General features: G+C 46.5%; 1 protein-coding gene across 7 annotated transcripts in view; it reads right to left on the bottom strand.

The window, feature by feature from the left end:
- MED15 (mediator complex subunit 15) overlaps positions 1-17931 on the bottom strand; it is a 78113-nt gene that overhangs the window by 17700 nt on the left and 42482 nt on the right. For 5 of the 7 annotated variants that reach the window (XM_054690623.1, XM_054690627.1, XM_054690624.1 and 2 more), the window contains exons 3-8: positions 12815-12866; positions 11108-11137; positions 9369-9581; positions 3292-3527; positions 2028-2351; positions 844-972 (exon numbers count right to left, since the gene is read on the bottom strand). In XM_054690623.1, the coding sequence (XP_054546598.1) occupies positions 844-972; positions 2028-2351; positions 3292-3527; positions 9369-9581; positions 11108-11137; positions 12815-12866 (984 nt within the window). The remainder of the gene's footprint in view (positions 1-843; positions 973-2027; positions 2352-3291; positions 3528-9368; positions 9582-11107; positions 11138-12814; positions 12867-17931) is intronic. The other 2 variants (XM_054690626.1, XM_054690625.1) reach the window with 1 other exon arrangement.

Genomic DNA, 17931 nt, shown 5'->3' on the forward strand with positions numbered 1-17931 from the left:
GAGACTCACGTAATAAGCAGGGTCATGAGTATGGCCTGTGCCACTCAGCCCAGCAGCCCAGCAGCGCACCAGGACAGGTTAGGACCCAGCTGTGACCTTATATCAACTAATATAACAGCTCTTTCTACTGACAACACTCTCCTGAGTGTTCCCACTTCTGGATGGAGACAGAAGTGCCGAGATACCAGACAGGGACTTCCCCTACTCAGCACCAGCACAAGGGTGAGGTGGAACTACACTGGCGGAGCCATGAGGTCTCCATCTGTAGACCCAAGACACCAGTGATGATCTAGCCTCCACTGTGAATGCTCAGGCAAGATCCAACCTGCTCCATTGACAACCAACACGCAGAATGTGTGGGGTGGGCCTCCCTGAACTTTCAGCACAGGGGTAGCACCAGTAGTCAGTCAGGCAAGGGGCTGTGGCAGAAGACTATGGCATCACTGGAGCTAGCTGCCACAATTCTTATGTTCTTCTAGTTTCTAGAGAGCTACTGTTGACCTTCTGCCAGCCCCATACTCAGCACTGCAACTGAGATGCTCTCCTCTCCAACTTGTGTTTTCAGAGAAGAGAGGGAAGATGAAGGACATCAGAGGAGAACAACACAGGCACTATGTACATCAAAGGACCAGATATGACAAGGCAGAGTTGGTGACACTGAGGACTCCAGGGTCCCCAGGCTTTGGGATCAGCCCTTGTCTGGCAGAGTGCTGGGGAGAGGAATGCTGTGCTGTACTAACTCAGCCCCTGATCCCACGAGGACCCTTGCCATAGAGCACCTGAAATCCAGCTCCATGCACGGAGAACATGCACCTGCCAAAACTAAGCTCTGAAGGCCCTCACCTGGACTCCGGAAGCCACTATCTGGGAGGCCTGAGCTGTCGGCACTGCTGTCTGCTGCTGCACCTGGGGCTGCACCTGCTGCACCTGGGGCTGCACCTGGGGCTGCTGTACCACCATTGGAGTTCGGACCTGAGGGAAGAAGAGAGAATAATTTGGGGCCCCCACAGTAGAGGGCAAGAACCCACTACTTCTGTGGGAGCTCTGAATCTTGAAGTTTTTGTGAGAAGGGGACTGGGATTGTCATGACCTCACTGCCTTTAATGTCACCTTGCTTGTCCTTTATCCTCTAGTTCATCGGACATATTCTACACCAGCCTGTTCTGTACTGGTACAACCAAGTCTCATCACCCCTAACTCTAAGGGAAGTGCAGCGCTCTCCCCGGGACATCACTATACAGCTACAGCCTGCTCACTCTGGGCTAAGGATATGATGTCTGTGGGAGTCCTGCTTGGAGCCTCGGCTTCTTGAAGGAAATCAGAGGTGGCCAGCCAGTCAGTAAATGGCTGGCTCCCAAGTGACAGGTGTAACCACAATGCTCCTGCTTCCAGCCTGCCCTGGTGGGGCCTTCTAGTTATCTCACCATTCAGTTCATGTTTGGCCCTCATCCCCACTCTGCTCAATGAATCAAAAATAGAAATGGTGGAAGTGAGCTGAAAAACATTAAAAGGGCCCCTAGATGCAGCTACCTGGGACTTGGTGATAGCATTTTTAACTGTTTTAATGTGACCAAGTAGAAATGCCTTGTACATGAGATTGAAATAACAGTATTTTATATTAATTAATACCACCCCCAAATATGATAATGTCTCTTTGCTTAGAAAATAACTGAGCAGTTACCAAACCACAGTGGATGCCCAATGGAGGCAGTATCTCCTCCCCCATAGTGAGGAAAGCCCGCCACCATCCTAATCATCTATAATCTTAAATGCCCATGACCACTATGGCAATCAGCCAAGCTGCTAGGGAGACAAACTGCTGTCCCAAGACCAGGGGCAGCAGCTCCTGCAATGCACACTTCCTAGCTGGGCACAGCACAGGATGGCATGGAGACGGGCCGCCCAATTTCCAGTACCCGAGAAAGAGGACATTCCATTCACTGTGAAGGAAACCACTAACGGCCGCCAGACACGTAAGACATCATGAGAAGAGCTGTGACCCACCGTGATGGGCCATGGGTACTCACCAGTTTCAGTTGTGGCTGGGCATACAGCATCTGTCCAGGGAGGGCTGGAGCCTGTGATACCAAAGGCTGGGTCTGTGACTGTGGCGGGAGCTGCGAAGGTTGGTTCTGAGCTACTGGCGGCTGCTGGGACTGTGGTGGTGGCTGGTGGTGCTGCGTGTGGTGCATCTGCTGCAGCTGCTGGGGCAGGGTCTGGGAGGGGGGAGGCTGTGGCTGCTGCATTGGTGGTGGTTGTATTGGTGGTTGAGCCTGCAAAGCCTGCTGCTGCTGTTGCTGCTGCAGTTGCAGTTGTGCTATCCGCTGCAGTTGCTGTTGCTGCTGCTGTATCTAGAGGTAGAACAAGCAGCATGTGGTGACCCTGTTGGCCCCTGGGCCCTGTGCCAGTCTTGCCCCCAGGTAGTCTGCCTGGGCTGTTAGAAGGACAGTGAGTACACGTGAAGTGTGTGCCTGTGCCCTGCCCACCAGATGCTGGCCCACCCTAGGTTGAAAGAAGATGCCAGAAGGCTCCAGGGAAGTATCTGGAAGTTTATTAAGGGATGACACATAGGTGCTGAGTCACAGAAACTGGGGTAAACACTTGGGTGACTGCAGACGTCTGGAGCCTCTCTAGGGACGAGATTTTGCTTCCCATCGTGGTCAACAGGACAAGCCTCAGGATGAGGAAGAAAAGTGGGATTGAAGAGTCCCTGTCAGCTCTAGGAGAAACGGCCTCTGAGATGTAGGAGGATGGCCAGTGGGAAAAGGAAACAACTAAGGCCAACAGGGGTTGGTAAGCAGAGAAAGTTCCAACAGGTGTTCCCTCCCTTAAGGCTTCTAATGTGACATGGCCATTCTGCCACAGGACACTAGATGGGGGTCCAGCAATACTACGACTAGACACCAAAACACTCAGAGACAAAAATAGGAGACATGCATGTCTGAAAGGCCTACAAGATGGCTCAAGAATTCCTGCATCTCAGACTGCTTTTCTCACTTTTTTTTCTTCAGTTAACTCTTACAAGAATTATCTGTACCCAGAAGCCTCTGCTGATCCAATTGCCAGCAGACCAAGACACCTGAGCCTGAAGGAGAAGCCCTCCTTGTGCAACAGTACGGTTCTAACAAGTCAGGACCTGCTTCTCCTCCCTGTCCCAGGCTCTGCAGGAAGCCCAGGCACCAGTGGTCAGAGCATGGCTGGTTCCAGCCCCTGTGCCCAGCACTGTGGTTGGTATATATCTAGAGCTCAAAGGCCACAGAAGGGAGGCTGAGTATGGGAACAACTTAGTACCTGCTGCTGGTTTTGCTGAAATTTGATCAGATGTTGCTGCTGCTGCTGCTGCTGAAGCTGCTGCTGCTGCATCACTGCCTGGAACTGCTGCTGCATAGCATTCTGTTGAGCCTGGAACTGTTGCTGCTGTTGCTGTTGCTGCTGCTGCTGCTGCTGCTGCAGCGCCACCTGCTGCTGCTGAAACTGCTGCTGCTGTTGCTGCTGCTGCAGCGCCACCTGCTGGAGTTGTAGCTGGGCTGGAGATAGAGAGGAGACCACAGTCAGACCTCTGCACAGCGCCAAGGGAAGCCACAAGCAAAGACCCATTGCCATCATGGCTGTGCAGAGGATGGTTGGAGGGACCGTCGCCCCACTGCTGTTAGAAGTGAACACTCCCTTTACAGGAGAAGCAGATGTAATGGGAATGACATTTATGGAAGTAATTATGGAACAAATCATTATTTTTAATAGAAAAGAGCTGACTAGGTCCTTTGGATGGCCCAGGGGCCCAGGCTCTGGCAACCACTAACTTTTCTGCATCAATAGACTGGCATGTTCTAGACTTTTCATAGAAATGGAATCTCAAAATATGTGGTATTTTGTGACTTCTTTTGCTTAACATATTTTTAACAATGTTTTCAAGGTCCCCCCATGTTACAGCATGTATCAGTACTTCATTTCTTTCTACTGCTGAATACTCCTCCACGACATAGACTTCCACATTCTGTATATCTACTCATCAGCTGGTGGATCTTTGGTTGTTTTCATTTTGTGGTGATTATGAATAATGTTGCATTTATAAGATTTTCTGTGGTGCTGTTTCTCTTGGGGTGACAAAAATGTTCTAAATGTAATTACGGTGATGGCTGCACGAGTCTAAATATACTAAAAACCAATGAACATTGTACTTTAATAGGGTGAACTGCATGTATTATATTTCAATAACGCTGGTATTTTTAAAAAAAACAGATTTTTTTTTTTTGGACATTCTGCCCCAATGGTACCATTATTTTAAGTGGTGACACAATATCACAATCAGAACTGTGTGCTCATTTGCATGGGTGTGTATATTAAGTTCCAAACAATTTCCTCTCAAGTAGGTTCACTATCATAGCTAATACACAGAAAACTTCCAACACCATGGGGATCCCTCATGGTGTTGCCCCCTTGTAACCTGACCCTTCCATCCCTTAGCAACCACTCAGTTGTTCTTCATTTCAAAAATACTGTATGTGGGGGTCATACAGTATGACTTTTTTCATACAGCAAAATTCTGTGAAGACCATACAAATTGTAATGTATCAACAATTTCTTCCTTTTTGTTGCCATTCAGCATCCCATGTGTAGACATCTCATGGTTTGGTCAGGCATTCACCCCATGAAGTACTTCTGGGGGTGACGGGATTTGGAATATTACAAATAGATTTGCCATGAACATTTGTGTAACAGGTTTTTGTGACATTTTCATTTGTCTGAGATAAATGCCCAAGAGTAAGACTGCTAAGTTGTATGTTTAGTTTTTAAATAAGCTGAACCATTTCACATTCCTATCAGCAACATCCAGTTTCTCCACATCCTTGCCAGCACTTGGTGTGTCACTGTTTTAACTGTTCTGACAGGGTGTAAGAATTTTTAAATTTATCTTTTTGTTATAAACTTCTGTTTCACAGAAAACATTTTATGTAAGGCAGTAATACTTGAAATTGTTGAGGCTTGCTTTATGTTTTAAATGGATGTGTTCCATCCAAGTGTTTAGATCAAGTTAACTGTATGTTAAATCTGGATTTCTAAATTTCTCATTTTTTGTCTGCTTTATTATCAATTACCAGAGAATTATAATTTCTAAATGCATCCTCCCCTCCCCCTGTGCATCTTTTAATCTTTTTGCATCCTGTATTTCTAGTCAGGGTTATATAACTGTATTGTTTCCTTTCACATACATATAATTTCACATTTCCTATCTTTTATGGAAGTTTAATTCATTCACATTTACAGTAATTACCTATATTTTTCAACATGCTTGCATTTGTCTTCCCTTTTCTAATCTTCATTACCACCTTTTATCAGCTGTAATAAGGTAAAATTGACAACAATTTCCTCCCCTTTTTTGAATAGTATTTTTAGTGAATGGTTGGGCTGAATTTTGTGTGTTGTTTAAAATGGTTGGTGGGGCCTCCCTGGTGGCACAGCGGCTTGAGCGCTACGCTGTGAAGCTGTCCGCAGCAGCCTCTGCAGCGCAGGTTTGATTCCCAGCTGGCCAGGGAGAAACCCACATGGCATGGCAGAACTCTCCTGCCTCGCCCACTGCTCCCCTCAGCAGTGTCTTTGGTCCGTCTGCCTGAATTCTCTCACCCTCCGCTCTCTCTGAATTCTCTCACCCTCCCCGTGCCTCTGACCTGTACTCCTGTTCTTGTATAAATAAATCTTTAAAAAAATAATAAAAAATAAAAGGATTGTTGGTCGTCTTATTCCATTTTTTCCTACTGGTTTGGAATTTATAAACTATTTCTATTGTTTGAGCAATGACTTTTTTCAATTTCATTATGAATATTCAATTTAATGAAACAAAGTTTATCAGTACGTAACTTCTAAACAACAGGGATCTTAGAACCCTCTCTAAAAATCTTTTAAAGGTTTTTACATGTACATAATAGACCTGATATCCTTGATATATCCCCTTCTGACGTGCATTTACTTCAGTTCCTGTTTATCTTCTTAGCCACAGATTTATATTAAGAGGCAGGATAGAATAATGGTTAGAGGTACAGCATCTGATCTAGATGCCTCAATCATATGCTAATTCTTTGCTGCTCTGTGCCTCAGTTTCCTCAGCTGTAGAAGAGAGACAATAACATTACCTTTCCCACACACTGAGCTAAAAGAGCATCTGTCATAGGGAAAGCACTCAAAATAGCACTTGGAATACAGCAGGTATTCGTTGTGGTTGGCTCTGAGCAACATTATTTTACAGAGGTTAACTCTTGCTTACACCAACTATTCTCAACCTTGTCCCTACTGGTATTTTGGGTCAGACAACTCTCCCTGTGCATGGGAGATGTTTAGCAGCATCCACCTCTTGTCTCTGTACTCACTATAGTTGCTTATCACTTCTTTTGCTATTTTACAATCGGCATCTTGGGAAGGATGGTCTGAAAGGTAACAGAAAACTGAGCAAATAGAACATATCCTTTAAGTTTTTAGTGCTGCTCTCTTCCCCGCCCAGCTATGACTATGACGGTATCTCTCTCTCTTCCTTTTTTCTTTTCCTAATAAGCCTGTCCTTTTAAAATGTTCTTTAAAAACAAACAAACAAAAACGTTTTTAGTGAAGGCCTGTTGGGTTTTATTTTATCTAGAAATAACTCTGCTTCCCTAACCCTTGGAAGTTTTACTGTCACACAACTGAGGTTGGCAGTTCTGTTCTCAACACCCTCACAACCTCCTACTATCTTCCTAACCCCATTATTGAGTCCACTCAATCTATTTATTGCTACTTTATACAAACTGGTTACTTCTAAAACATCTTCTAAGACATCCTTTTGGCCTCTGGTGTTCTGATTTTTCACAACCACAGATTAAGTTAAATTGCTTTGGGTCCACTGAGCTTTTCTCAGCTAATATCTATCGTTCTGCATCTACTCTCTCCATTTGGTGGGACTCTGGCATCTCACTCCCCCAGAAGCAAGTGCTAGATGTTCTGATTTTATCCCCCACATTTCTCACCCTTATTTTCCTATCTTCAAATCCTCTTCCCTGGACTACATTTTAGGTCATTTCTTCAAAGGTAGCTTGCTATTGAAGTTATTTCTTCAACTGTATCTCATTTGCTGTTTATTCCCCAGACTTTCTTCTTTTAATAATTTTATTTCTCATTTCTATAAAAGCCACTTGTTTCCTTTTCAATTCTGCTCAGTAACTCCTGATAATATCATGGTGCTTATTCATTTGGAAGTCTATCTTTATTTCTTTAAACACATCAAGCCCACATCTAACAATTCTATATATGTGGTCCCTGAGGGTCTCCACATCTATTAATTGTTTCTCCTCACAGAGTCTCTGCCACCTTTCATGTGTGCTTATCTTGGATTTGTGTGCTCATTGTTTGATCTTAATCTGTAATTTCCCAAGAGCCTTAAGTGGGGGCATTCTCCTCCAACCTGCATTTGCTTCTGGGGAAGTGAGGGATGCCATGGCCCCAGCACAAATCCTGTTAGAAAGAGATCCCAGGATTGTTTCCTCCATCTTGCAGCAGGCCAGAGGACAGTAGGGCACTACCTTCTGCCAGCCTAGCAATAAAAAATGTACCCTACCCAGGATCTAGTATCCAGAAGGAAGAGCGTTCGTAAGTGTGGCCCAAAATGTCAAAGTCAAAAATAAGAATTTTTAAAAAGTAAATATATATGCACTTGGAATAAAATTCATTGAGAAACAAAAATATAGAACGAAAATTAAGTCTTGTTTCCAATGCCACCAGTCACCAGCCTTATCCAGTTAGCAGTTTCAGCATTTCCTGTGAATAACAAGGGTTACTTAGAGATAGACCAAAACCCAACCCAGGACCTAGCCTCCGGGGACACTGGATTAACACCCGAAGTGGCTTTAATCACACAGGGGCCTTTGCAAAGTGTCAGAAAGGCATAGCAACTGCCCATTTGGCCACCTGTTTCAGGTAGACCATGTGGGCAAGAGGTGAATAGCAAGAAGGGAGGGTCTTTAACAAAGGTAGCAGTAGAACCTGAAAGGAGAGAACCCACTTCAACCCTCACTGAAACCATACAGGAGTCCAGGTCCCTCAGAAGCAAAAACAGGATGTGGGCCAACGTCAGGTTAGAGAGGTTGTGGGCATGCTATCAAAACTAGACTACTGAACTTCTGAAAAAATCTTAGTAGTGGGTCTCCAAGGCCTATCAGGTAAGCATTCTAAACTGATACACTAAAAAAAATACTTTTTATTTCAAAATAAAAGTTTATGATAAAAAGAAATTCAATCAGTATTCCAGAATTTAACATGAACAGGAGCCCAGTCAGCACTTCTCTTTCAGTGCATGTCAGGTGAGCTGATAAGAAAAGAGGGGATACAGAAGCCTGCAATGAAGAACTGACTGACCAAAAATCATTTCAGGACAAGGAAATTAGAACATGCTAAGAGTCAGATAGAATAAGAGACAGTAAGGAGAATAAAAATCTTAGAAAGGGGCCTCCCCAGTGGTACAAGGGTTAAAGTCTCAGCACTATCAAGCTATCACCAGCCACTGCAGCATGAGGTCGATCCCCGGTCAGAAAGCTAACCCACATGGCACAGCAAACCTCTCCTGTCTTGCCCGCTTCTCCCCTCAGCAGTGTATTTCAGCAGGTCAGCCTGTTCTGCTGCCCACTCTGTCTCTGGTGAATCCTCTCACCACCACACCCCCCCCCACACACACACCTCTGGCCTCCACCCCAGTTTTTGTATGCATAAATAAATAAAAATAAATCTTAAAAAAAAAAAAATCAGGGAACTTGATGCTTCCATTAAAAAAAAAAAAAAAAAAAAAAAAAGACAGGTCCTGGAAGAAGAGGGAGGAGGAGGAAGGACCTCTGCTTCCATCCTGTCCATTGGAACATCTATACCACAGACCTGCTTCTGGCTGGATCAGCTGTGTAGAGAAAACAAGTGGGGTTGTGTACTTCAGGGAACTACAAAGAGGGTAAAGGAGGGGAAATCTGACAGAAACATGACCATGAGTCATAACCCAGGCCAACCAAGGGGCAAGGGCAGCACTAGAGGGGAGGTGCTGAGATTGGGGCAGCCCAGGGTCACGGGAGGCTGGCAGCACTGCTTCATGCCTCAAAACATCCTGAGACAACTGTTCCCATTTCAGTTATAAAACACGCCTTGAATGGAGCATCAGGCCATCCCAACCTCCTTCAAGGCCTCCACTCCCCAGGGTAGCCAAAGGCGGCCTGGAGTCTTCTTTCCACACACAATAAACACAAAAAGACGGCTCCCTGTAGCTGCTCCATGCTTTCTCCATACCATCCTAAGCAAAAAAAAAAAAATTAAATTGTCTGTCACCTGCAAAGAAAGCAGCAGGTTCTCTGAGAAGCACGGTTACTCACTCTGTGGAGCTGCTGTAGACACAACAGTCATGCCATGGGGGGCCATCCCTGAGGTACCAGGGGGTGGCTGTCCTGAGAGGGGCATTGGCTGTCCCATGGCATTAAGGCCTCCCATTCCACCCAGTGACTGTCCTGGGCCCCGAGAGGGCATGCCAATTCCAGCTGCTCCCGCAGCAGGTCCACCAGTCAGGCTCTGCAGGGCATTCATCGGGTCTGTGGGAACACAAGGGCACAGCATCTCAGAAGAATGCCCACGGAACCAAGCGAGGCTCCAAATCCCGCCTCGAGCCTCAACTCCCACTAAGTTCCACATGATGAGAGGCCAGAATCCTGGCAGCCTTCCAAACCTGGTCATATACCAGGGGCCAGGAGACTGTGTGTCTCTTATTGCCCCTGAACTGTGAGGCCCCTCTGTAGGCAAGGAGTATATTCCAGTTCTAGCCTGACTGTGCCAGATCCCTAATACTGAGAGGACAAACATGCCCTTGAGGGGAGGTGATGGCCCCTAGCCTCATAGTTGTATATCCCACCTGGTATACAGGCCCAAAGACAACAAAGTGCTACAGTCCCTTCTTTAAGTAAGCAAGAGCACAAGGGCCAGGTGGAGTTTCTGCAGGTGACAATTTCCTTGCACACCAGAAGCCCATCTCTGCTAAGTCTGCAGGAACTCCCTATCGAGGCATTCTCATGATAAACCCCGGCGCCCAGGGTAAACAAACTAGAATAAGCAAAGGCATGAGGGAGGGGTCTCCAGAGCACCAAGGGTCACAAGGACATGCATGAGCCCGCCAGATCTATGGATTGAGCTCGGAGAGTAATACCTGGGTAAAGGGGCCAAGGCTCTCATCACAGCAATGTGGGCTCATGGTAAAAGATTACCAGCAGACATGCGGCCCAGCCAGACCTCAGAGCTGAGTGGCCAAGGACCCTATGCTTCCAAGCCAGGAGCCCAGATATCCACCTGGCCACTGGTTCTTGATCCCACCTGGCCCTGGCTGGCTGGCTGGAAATCACTATTCACTGAGAGATCCCTGTGGAAAGAAAGGGCCCACAAGCAGCTGGCACAGCTGAGGCAAGCATGGGCAGTTGCCATGTAAAAAGCATGGGACTGACAGCTCTGCTGCCTATGGTAAGGCAATGCGCATGCCACGTAAGCGCCTTCCTGAGGCTGGAGTGTCAATGGCCACCTGAAGCTGCTCAACTCCTCCACTGACAGTTTGGTCAGTGAGACCAGGGCTGAATCTCAGAGAGAATTCCCCTTAGGTGATAAAATCTTGCAATTTAAAAATAAAAATTCTGATAATTCTTAACTTCCAAAGAAACTTTGTGACTTAAAGTGAATGCACAACTATTCTCTAAGAAATACTATTACAGATTATTATACTGAGTGTAACATAATAGTTCTCTCCCAGAGAGCTCAAATTTAAGATAACACCTCAATAATTTTGTGAGCCTTTAAAAACTTTTTGTTGGACAAAAACATTTGAGTGAAATAGGATGGACTATATCTGACTGTAGCCTCTGCCAGGAAGAGGAAAGATGTGGGAGAGGAAGTGGGTGAAGGCAGAGGAAAAGGGTGGTGCGGCTTCACAGTTCTCACAGAGTTTTTCTTTCTGTGAACATCCTCCTCCAGTAACAGTGACACTATTCTTCTAGTAACCCAGCATGCACAATCTCATTCCTGCCACCCCAAATCCAAAATTGGGAAAAACTTTAATTCAAAAAGGAAAAACTCTTACCACTGACAGAAGCCTGAGATTTCTTGTTATCTATTGAAAAAGAAAAACAAAGTCAACAAAGTTTTATATAACCATTATTTTCATGCTAGGTCAGTTTGTAGGCATTTGTCCTGTGGCCATTTGTTAAAACAGAGCTGTTCCTGCCTACAAACTAGATAAAACACATCTCAAAGCTCCAAAGTATGTGTGTCCATGTGCACACGTGTGTGCGTCCCACTCCTGGCAACAATGGTAAGTAAAGGGATCTGGGAGAAGAAGGAGCAGAACCACACCCTGGTCAACCTGAGACCTGGGAGAACCATTCCCCAGGCAGAGGCTCACTCTGGCCTACTCTGCTTTCCTTCTTTCCCAGGTCCAGTGCCTCAGCTCAGGTCCTAGACAGCACATAAGAGAGGAGCAGGGGTCTGCGACTGGCCCAGAATGGTGCTTAGAACTCACAGTATTTCCATTTTCAGCCCAGTCTGGGGAGGCAGATCTCTATTTTTTAGATGAAGAAACCAAGTCCTGTCAAGGCTGTTTTGAAGCCAGATCTAACTGCCCTAGCACCAGGCAGGAAACTGCAACAATTCTACCCTTTCCCAAGGAGCTACTGAGAAGGCTGTGAACACTCTCCATCCATAGGGCTGTCTGTGCTGCCATGCTAGGGCCACGTCCTGGAGAGACCTGCACAACCCAATAAAGCCCCTTGCCACAATGAACTGACACAGGTCATCAGGCTGCACACTTCCCAGGCTTCTCTAGTCCTATACCCTATAGGGCTTTCCCAAACACCACGAAGAAAATGCTATCAAGTGAAATTCATCCTGCTGGCCATTCTGGTTAAAATAAAAAATAGTGTGAAAAGCAGCAAAACCTACCAGCCACATGAGGGTGCTATGTTTCCAAAGTCCATCTCCTATTGTCACCCTTTGCTGGAGAGTATGACACTGAAGCTGCAGCTGCCTCCACAACCACAGGAGAGCAGCAACTGGTCTCACCAAGTCCCTCCTCCAGGGACAGCCTGCATCAGGAGGAGCCCACCATCTGAGCTCACATAACTACTGGCAGGCAGGAGGTAGTCGACAGAAACCATAAAGCACTCCTCCAGCCTTGGTTTTCTTTAGACACCAGGCAGACGGCCCAGACCTCAGTATGTACACCACTAAGACTCCTGCCCCAAGGGATGCAAGGACATACTCACTTCTGAAGAGCCACTGCTACTACTTGGCCTGGCTGACAGGACCACAGCAGGAACCTCAGGATCAGAGGAACCAGAACGTGGCAGGGTAAGAACTAGATGACCCTCAGTGGGACAAGGAGTTTAAAGTGGCCTCAGAAGCTTCCAACCTGACAGGAACCCATATTTAGTTCAGGCCTCCTTAGATCAGTAAGACCAACTATTTGGGAAGGAATTTTCTGTTCCTGGGTAAACTCTGTTTATTTAAGTAGTACCTAGATATAAAAGCTACAGTTCTTTTGAAAATAGCAGTTCAGTTTAGAGATTAACATTTCCATTATGCTGAATTTAGCATTTCTGAGACAGGTTCTAGGAGGATGGTAACTAAGGAAGCAAAAGAAAAGCAAATGAACTTTCCAGAAAGTGGACATCTTCACACAGACATTTTTGACCCAAGCCCTTTGTGAAGTCAACAGAGCCTCTAATACCATGCCACTAGGTCAGTATCTCATCGCAATCACAACCACCTAGAAATGTAAAATTTTACTTACGAATATCTCGAAAATGGATAATGAGCCTGGCCACGAGAGAAAGGTATTCATCCTAAAAGTAAAAACAGGAAGTAGTTTAATCTCAGATAAAGCAGCTGCCCCATCACCCAGTTGAGGGTACTTCCTGAAAGGCTACCAGGCTGAGGTTTGCTCATATGGACAGCAATGCTCTGCCTAAGCTGGCATCTTCTGGAATCTATCAGTCAACAGAAGTGCTGGCAGCTCAGCTACACCAAGTGCATAGAAACAAAAAAATAAAGAAGGGTATCAAAGAGACTTTGATGGGTATCAAATGCTGCTCCTTCTACTTTGTTGGAAACACTTAACCAAGAGGGCTGCCGACCAGCTTAGGCCTCTTTTTTCACGGAGGGGACAGTCTGGTCCAGAAGGAACTTGGGTCTAGCCTGAGATCACAAGGCAAATCAGAAGTTGTCATAGGGGAGACTCTTTTGTGTCTGCACTATTTATACTTTCACTTTTAATGCCCTGGCCTGTTGCTTTTTTTTCACTGTTGATGTCAGATTTGTATGCAAAACTGGACATGTGCCACCAGCTATGTTTTCTGAGATCTATATTAATGTGAATTTATACTGCACAGACAAAGAAGAGGGCAGCGCCACTCAAGGCTGGCAGGTGAAGGCCACTGCCCAGAGTTCTCCTTGTCCAGGCTGCTGTGTTCTAGAATAACTGTCCTCTTCACAACCAAGGATAACACTCACGTCCAAGTATTCTGGGGAAATCACTATTGTGAGTTTGTTCTGTAGTCAGAGGCATGTCTGAGTTAAAAATCTAACTTCAAAAAAGCTGTACCATCCATTCCCTCCTCAAAATGGCCATCTTTCCGGCAAAGCAGTCCCTCCCTTCTCCCCAGCGCACATGACCGTCCTTAGTCACTACAACAACAGAGAGTCAACTAGAGGGACAGTGAACTGACAATACATACACAGTCCAGGTGTGGGTACTACCCTGTGATACACAGCTGTGTACCCGGGAACAAAGAGTGAAACCAAAATGAAATCCCTCCAGGAAAAGAGAAGTGAAATGAAAGAGGTGTCAGACAATGCGAAGTATGTATAAAGACGCTTTCTAAATCTTTATTACCCCTCATCTATCTCCAAACCTCACTCTACCACTTTTTTAGTGGTTTGGTTTTGTTTCTTGGTTTTTTTTGGCAACCAGGGGAATCAGCAGAGGAAAACATGAGGGGGAAAGGCCATGCTGGGATAGCAGTGAATCTCTGTGGAGCAAAGGGACACTTAAGGGTATTGTCAACACTCCTGACTTCTGAATGCCCCCCATCAGTTTCTGGTAGGAAAGACAATGTGCTGGAAGTGAGGGAGGTCCCCCAGATTTAGGGCTCCTGTTGTGTGGGTAACCTGCTGAGAGTGGTCCTTGAATGAGGGCAGTGGTGAGTGGGAAGCAAGAAAGGTAGGGGACCAGAAGGAGAGGACAAGGATCTAGGAGCTAACCAAGTCGATGCCTGACCTCTCGGAAGCAGGTTTAAAAGAAACCATATGCTTTTGTTTAGACACAAGATACATTCAGTGAGGCTCAAAGCATGTACCTCAAGGCCTTTGCATAGACTCAGGACCGAGAACTCAGAGCAGGATGGGCAGATGTCACATGGTGGGGAGAAAGGGAGGAAGTGATGACCATATGCCAAGACAACCAGGCACAGGAAAAAATCACATTGCCCTTAAAGAGATTTCTTGTAGGGTAAAAGACATGACATTGTTGCAAAGACTGAGTCACCAGGAACATATGGGGACTGAGTGCTACAGGAGCTCCTTTCTACAGGAGACCCTGGGATCTAAAACTGCACCCAGGTCTCCCCTACGAGGGGCTTTTACTCCTACCCTGGGGCTCCTAACTCCCTCTATAGGCACTGGCTTCCTGACTGACATCCCAGGCGTGAGAATACTCAGTCCCCATCCAGACAATCAGGTTATGCTACCCACTTCTGCTCAAAAGCATTTGGGACTCCCTGGGATTCCCATGCTCCAGAAAAAGAGCATGTGACCTCCCTTACCTTCATTCAGTCTGTACCATCTCCCCTAAATGACTTAAAAAAAATGGGCCTTCCTGGTGGCGCAAGGGGTTAAGGCACAACCTATGAAGCTATAGGCAGCCACTGTGGCACGAGTTCAATCGCTGGCCAGGGAGATACCCACATGGCGCAGCAGACCTTCCTGAATCACCCACTGCTCCCCTCAGGAGTGTGTATCAGTCAATCTGCCTGTTCTGTTCCCTACTCTGTCTCTGGTGAATCCTCTCACCCCCCACACCTCTGGCCTATACCCCAGTTCTTGTATGCATAAATAAATAAATCTTCAAAAAAAAAAATTTAAACATCCTCAAGCTGCACACGAGGCTGGGTATTACCAGGCCACAGACAATAATGCTGTAACGATAACAGCTAACAATGCAGCACCAGGTACAGTGCTAAACTGACTTTACATATATTAATGCATTTAATTCTCCCAACATCTAATGAGGCAGTACTACTAACATACAGATAAGAAGGCAGAAATGTGAAAATCTTTGTACGATAAAAACACTTGCTTAACCTATACAAGTCTTGCTCCAGGGCTCAAAGACGAAGTTGAAGTACCTCTCCCCAAACAGATGTAGAGTGAGCAGCGAAGAGGAGAGAGGCAGGAGGAGGGCCAGGCATATACTCCATGTAATATTACACACTGTGTACTGTATACTCCACATCACCTTTTGTGTAACACATGGAGAACATGAATACACATATTTGCAAAAAGAAATGCTGAAAGGTTAAACTAAGTTTAGAATTCAACAGTCACCCTCAGAGGCATTAGAAATTGGGCTGGAAATGAGACATCTCTCCTTGTAACATAGTTGGTCACAATGGACACAGGTAAATTTCTTTTGATTTTTATACTGAGACAATACACCAAATTAAAAGAAAAGGTGCACTTCCTAAAAATTCAAGATAAACTGAATCGTGAGCTGGATTTCAAGTTGGTGGCAGAAGCACATGTGGAAAGGAACTATTTTGAGTGATCACTTTGAAAAACAACAAAACACTGCATGTCTCTATTGGAAGGGATACATCATAAGGTCAAATAAGAGCTGCAAAGAAATCTTAAACTTTATTTCATATTGTTATTGTTATTTATATTTGTGGTAATAGTAGTTTGTCTATTCAGAAATTATCTTAGAGTAAAGCAAGTGATTATACTAATGGCATTAGAAACTAAGATAATCGGAGAGGGGCGGAGCAACATGGCGGCAAGGAGACGCTGCGAGTAAGATCTCCCATTAAAAAAAGTTAATAGGGAGGAAAAGCGGCAGGTCCCAGTGAGAACTGGGACACGGAAGATAAACGGGTGACTCCAGCAAACTACCCGAAGAAAAAGTGGCCATAAAAGAGGACCAGAAGGGAGGAAAGCGCAGAACCCTGCTCCCCTCCCCCACCCACAGAGTCGGCACTCTCCGACCCCGCAGAGAGGAGGAAAACAACAAACTAAAACGACCAACAAGAACAAACTATGCAGCAAGCGGGACTGTGAGTGGAAAGGAACTATTGCAGCCACCACACCCCGTGAACGGGAGCTGTGGAGAACCCTGCAGGATTCGCCGCGGAGGTGAGCTCCAGGCGCCATTAAAGAGAGACCCCGCCCCCGGGGAGGAGGCCAGGCCCAGCACACAGCCGCTGGCCGCCCGGTAAGCTTGCAAGGAAAAGCAGTGCGGTTGAAAAAGCAGTGCGGTTGAAAAGCAAACGCAGATCCGGATCCGGATCGCAGCTGCCCAGGTCCCCGCGCCTGCGACCTAGGCTTGCGGGGAGACGCGCGGAGGCCCTCACTGTGTGAGCAGGAACCAGGCGCCCAGGCACGGGAGCGGGATTCAAAAGGCACCATTCCCGCGCCACTGAACTGGACTACAGCCCGCGTCCTGGAACTGAGGGCTTTGGAACTGAGACCCGGGGCACGAAATTAGGGGCGTGGGTTCCCCACGACGGTGGGGCACAAGGCAGACACAGCACCCCAAAGCCGTTGGGGTGTACCCTACCATCCCCGCTCTGTTCCCTGTCCCACGGGGTGGAAAATCATCTCCCCAAGGGCTCTAGGAGAGATCTCTGGCGCCACCTAGCGACTTGAAACCAGCAGAGGCTCCTGAAGGAGCCAGTGGCCAGCTGGGGAGTTAGCCCACGCCGGGCCCCTTCCAACCAGTAGTCTGAGCCCACAGTAGGGGGAGCAAGCACCCACAGCCGGGGCAGACCAGGCGCGCAGAAGAGTGTGCCTGAGACCGGACGCACAGGGAGTGTGTCCCACATCACCATTTTAGAACAGGGGCATTTCTTCAGTAAAGACTACCTGCAGAAGGCTTCCTCAGGAGCCAGAGGTGAGCGGGGTAAGTTCGCCCACGCCAGACCCCCTCTGGCCTGCAGTCCAAGCCCAGAGGGGGAGCAGGAACCCACCGCCGGGGCAGACCAGGCGCACAGGGGAGTGTGTCCCCACATCGGCATTTTAGAACAGGGACCTTTCTCCAGTAAAGACTGCTTGAAACTGACAGATGACTCCTGGAGGAACCAGAGGGGAGCAGAGAAGCTCACCCAAGATGCCGGCCAGTCCCAGCAACACAGTGTCCCAACGCATACGGCAAATTAAAAAACAGACAGTAGGAAGGAGAAGAAGCACACGCTACCTAGCAACTCCCCAGGGAAAAAGCACACCACAAAAAGAAAACCAGCCCCCAGATTGCAACGACAGTAACTTGGAAGAACTTCTGAGCCTTCCAGAAAGAGAATTTAAAATTGCCGTGATTAAAAAACTGACAGAAGTCATAAAGGAAAACAATGATAAGGGAAAAATAATCAACGATCAGAAGAATGAAATTGAGTCCCTAAAGAGGGAAGTAAAAGAAATACAGGAGATCAAAGAATTAATGGAAGAACTAAAGAATTCTGGGAAAAGCAATGAAAGCAGAATAGATGAAATGGAAGAACAAATAAGTACGCTTGAAGACACAGAAATAAAAAGAACCAAAACAGAAAAGGAAAGAGAAGTACAAAGGAAAAAGAACGAAGACAGACTTCGGGAACTATCTGACTCCATGAGGAAAGGAAATATAAGAGTTATAGGAATACC

This window comes from Talpa occidentalis, unplaced genomic scaffold (genome assembly GCF_014898055.3).
Source record: "Talpa occidentalis isolate TD23 unplaced genomic scaffold, MPIMG_talOcc4v2.1 talOcc4.8, whole genome shotgun sequence".
Lineage (NCBI taxonomy): Eukaryota > Metazoa > Chordata > Mammalia > Eulipotyphla > Talpidae > Talpa > Talpa occidentalis.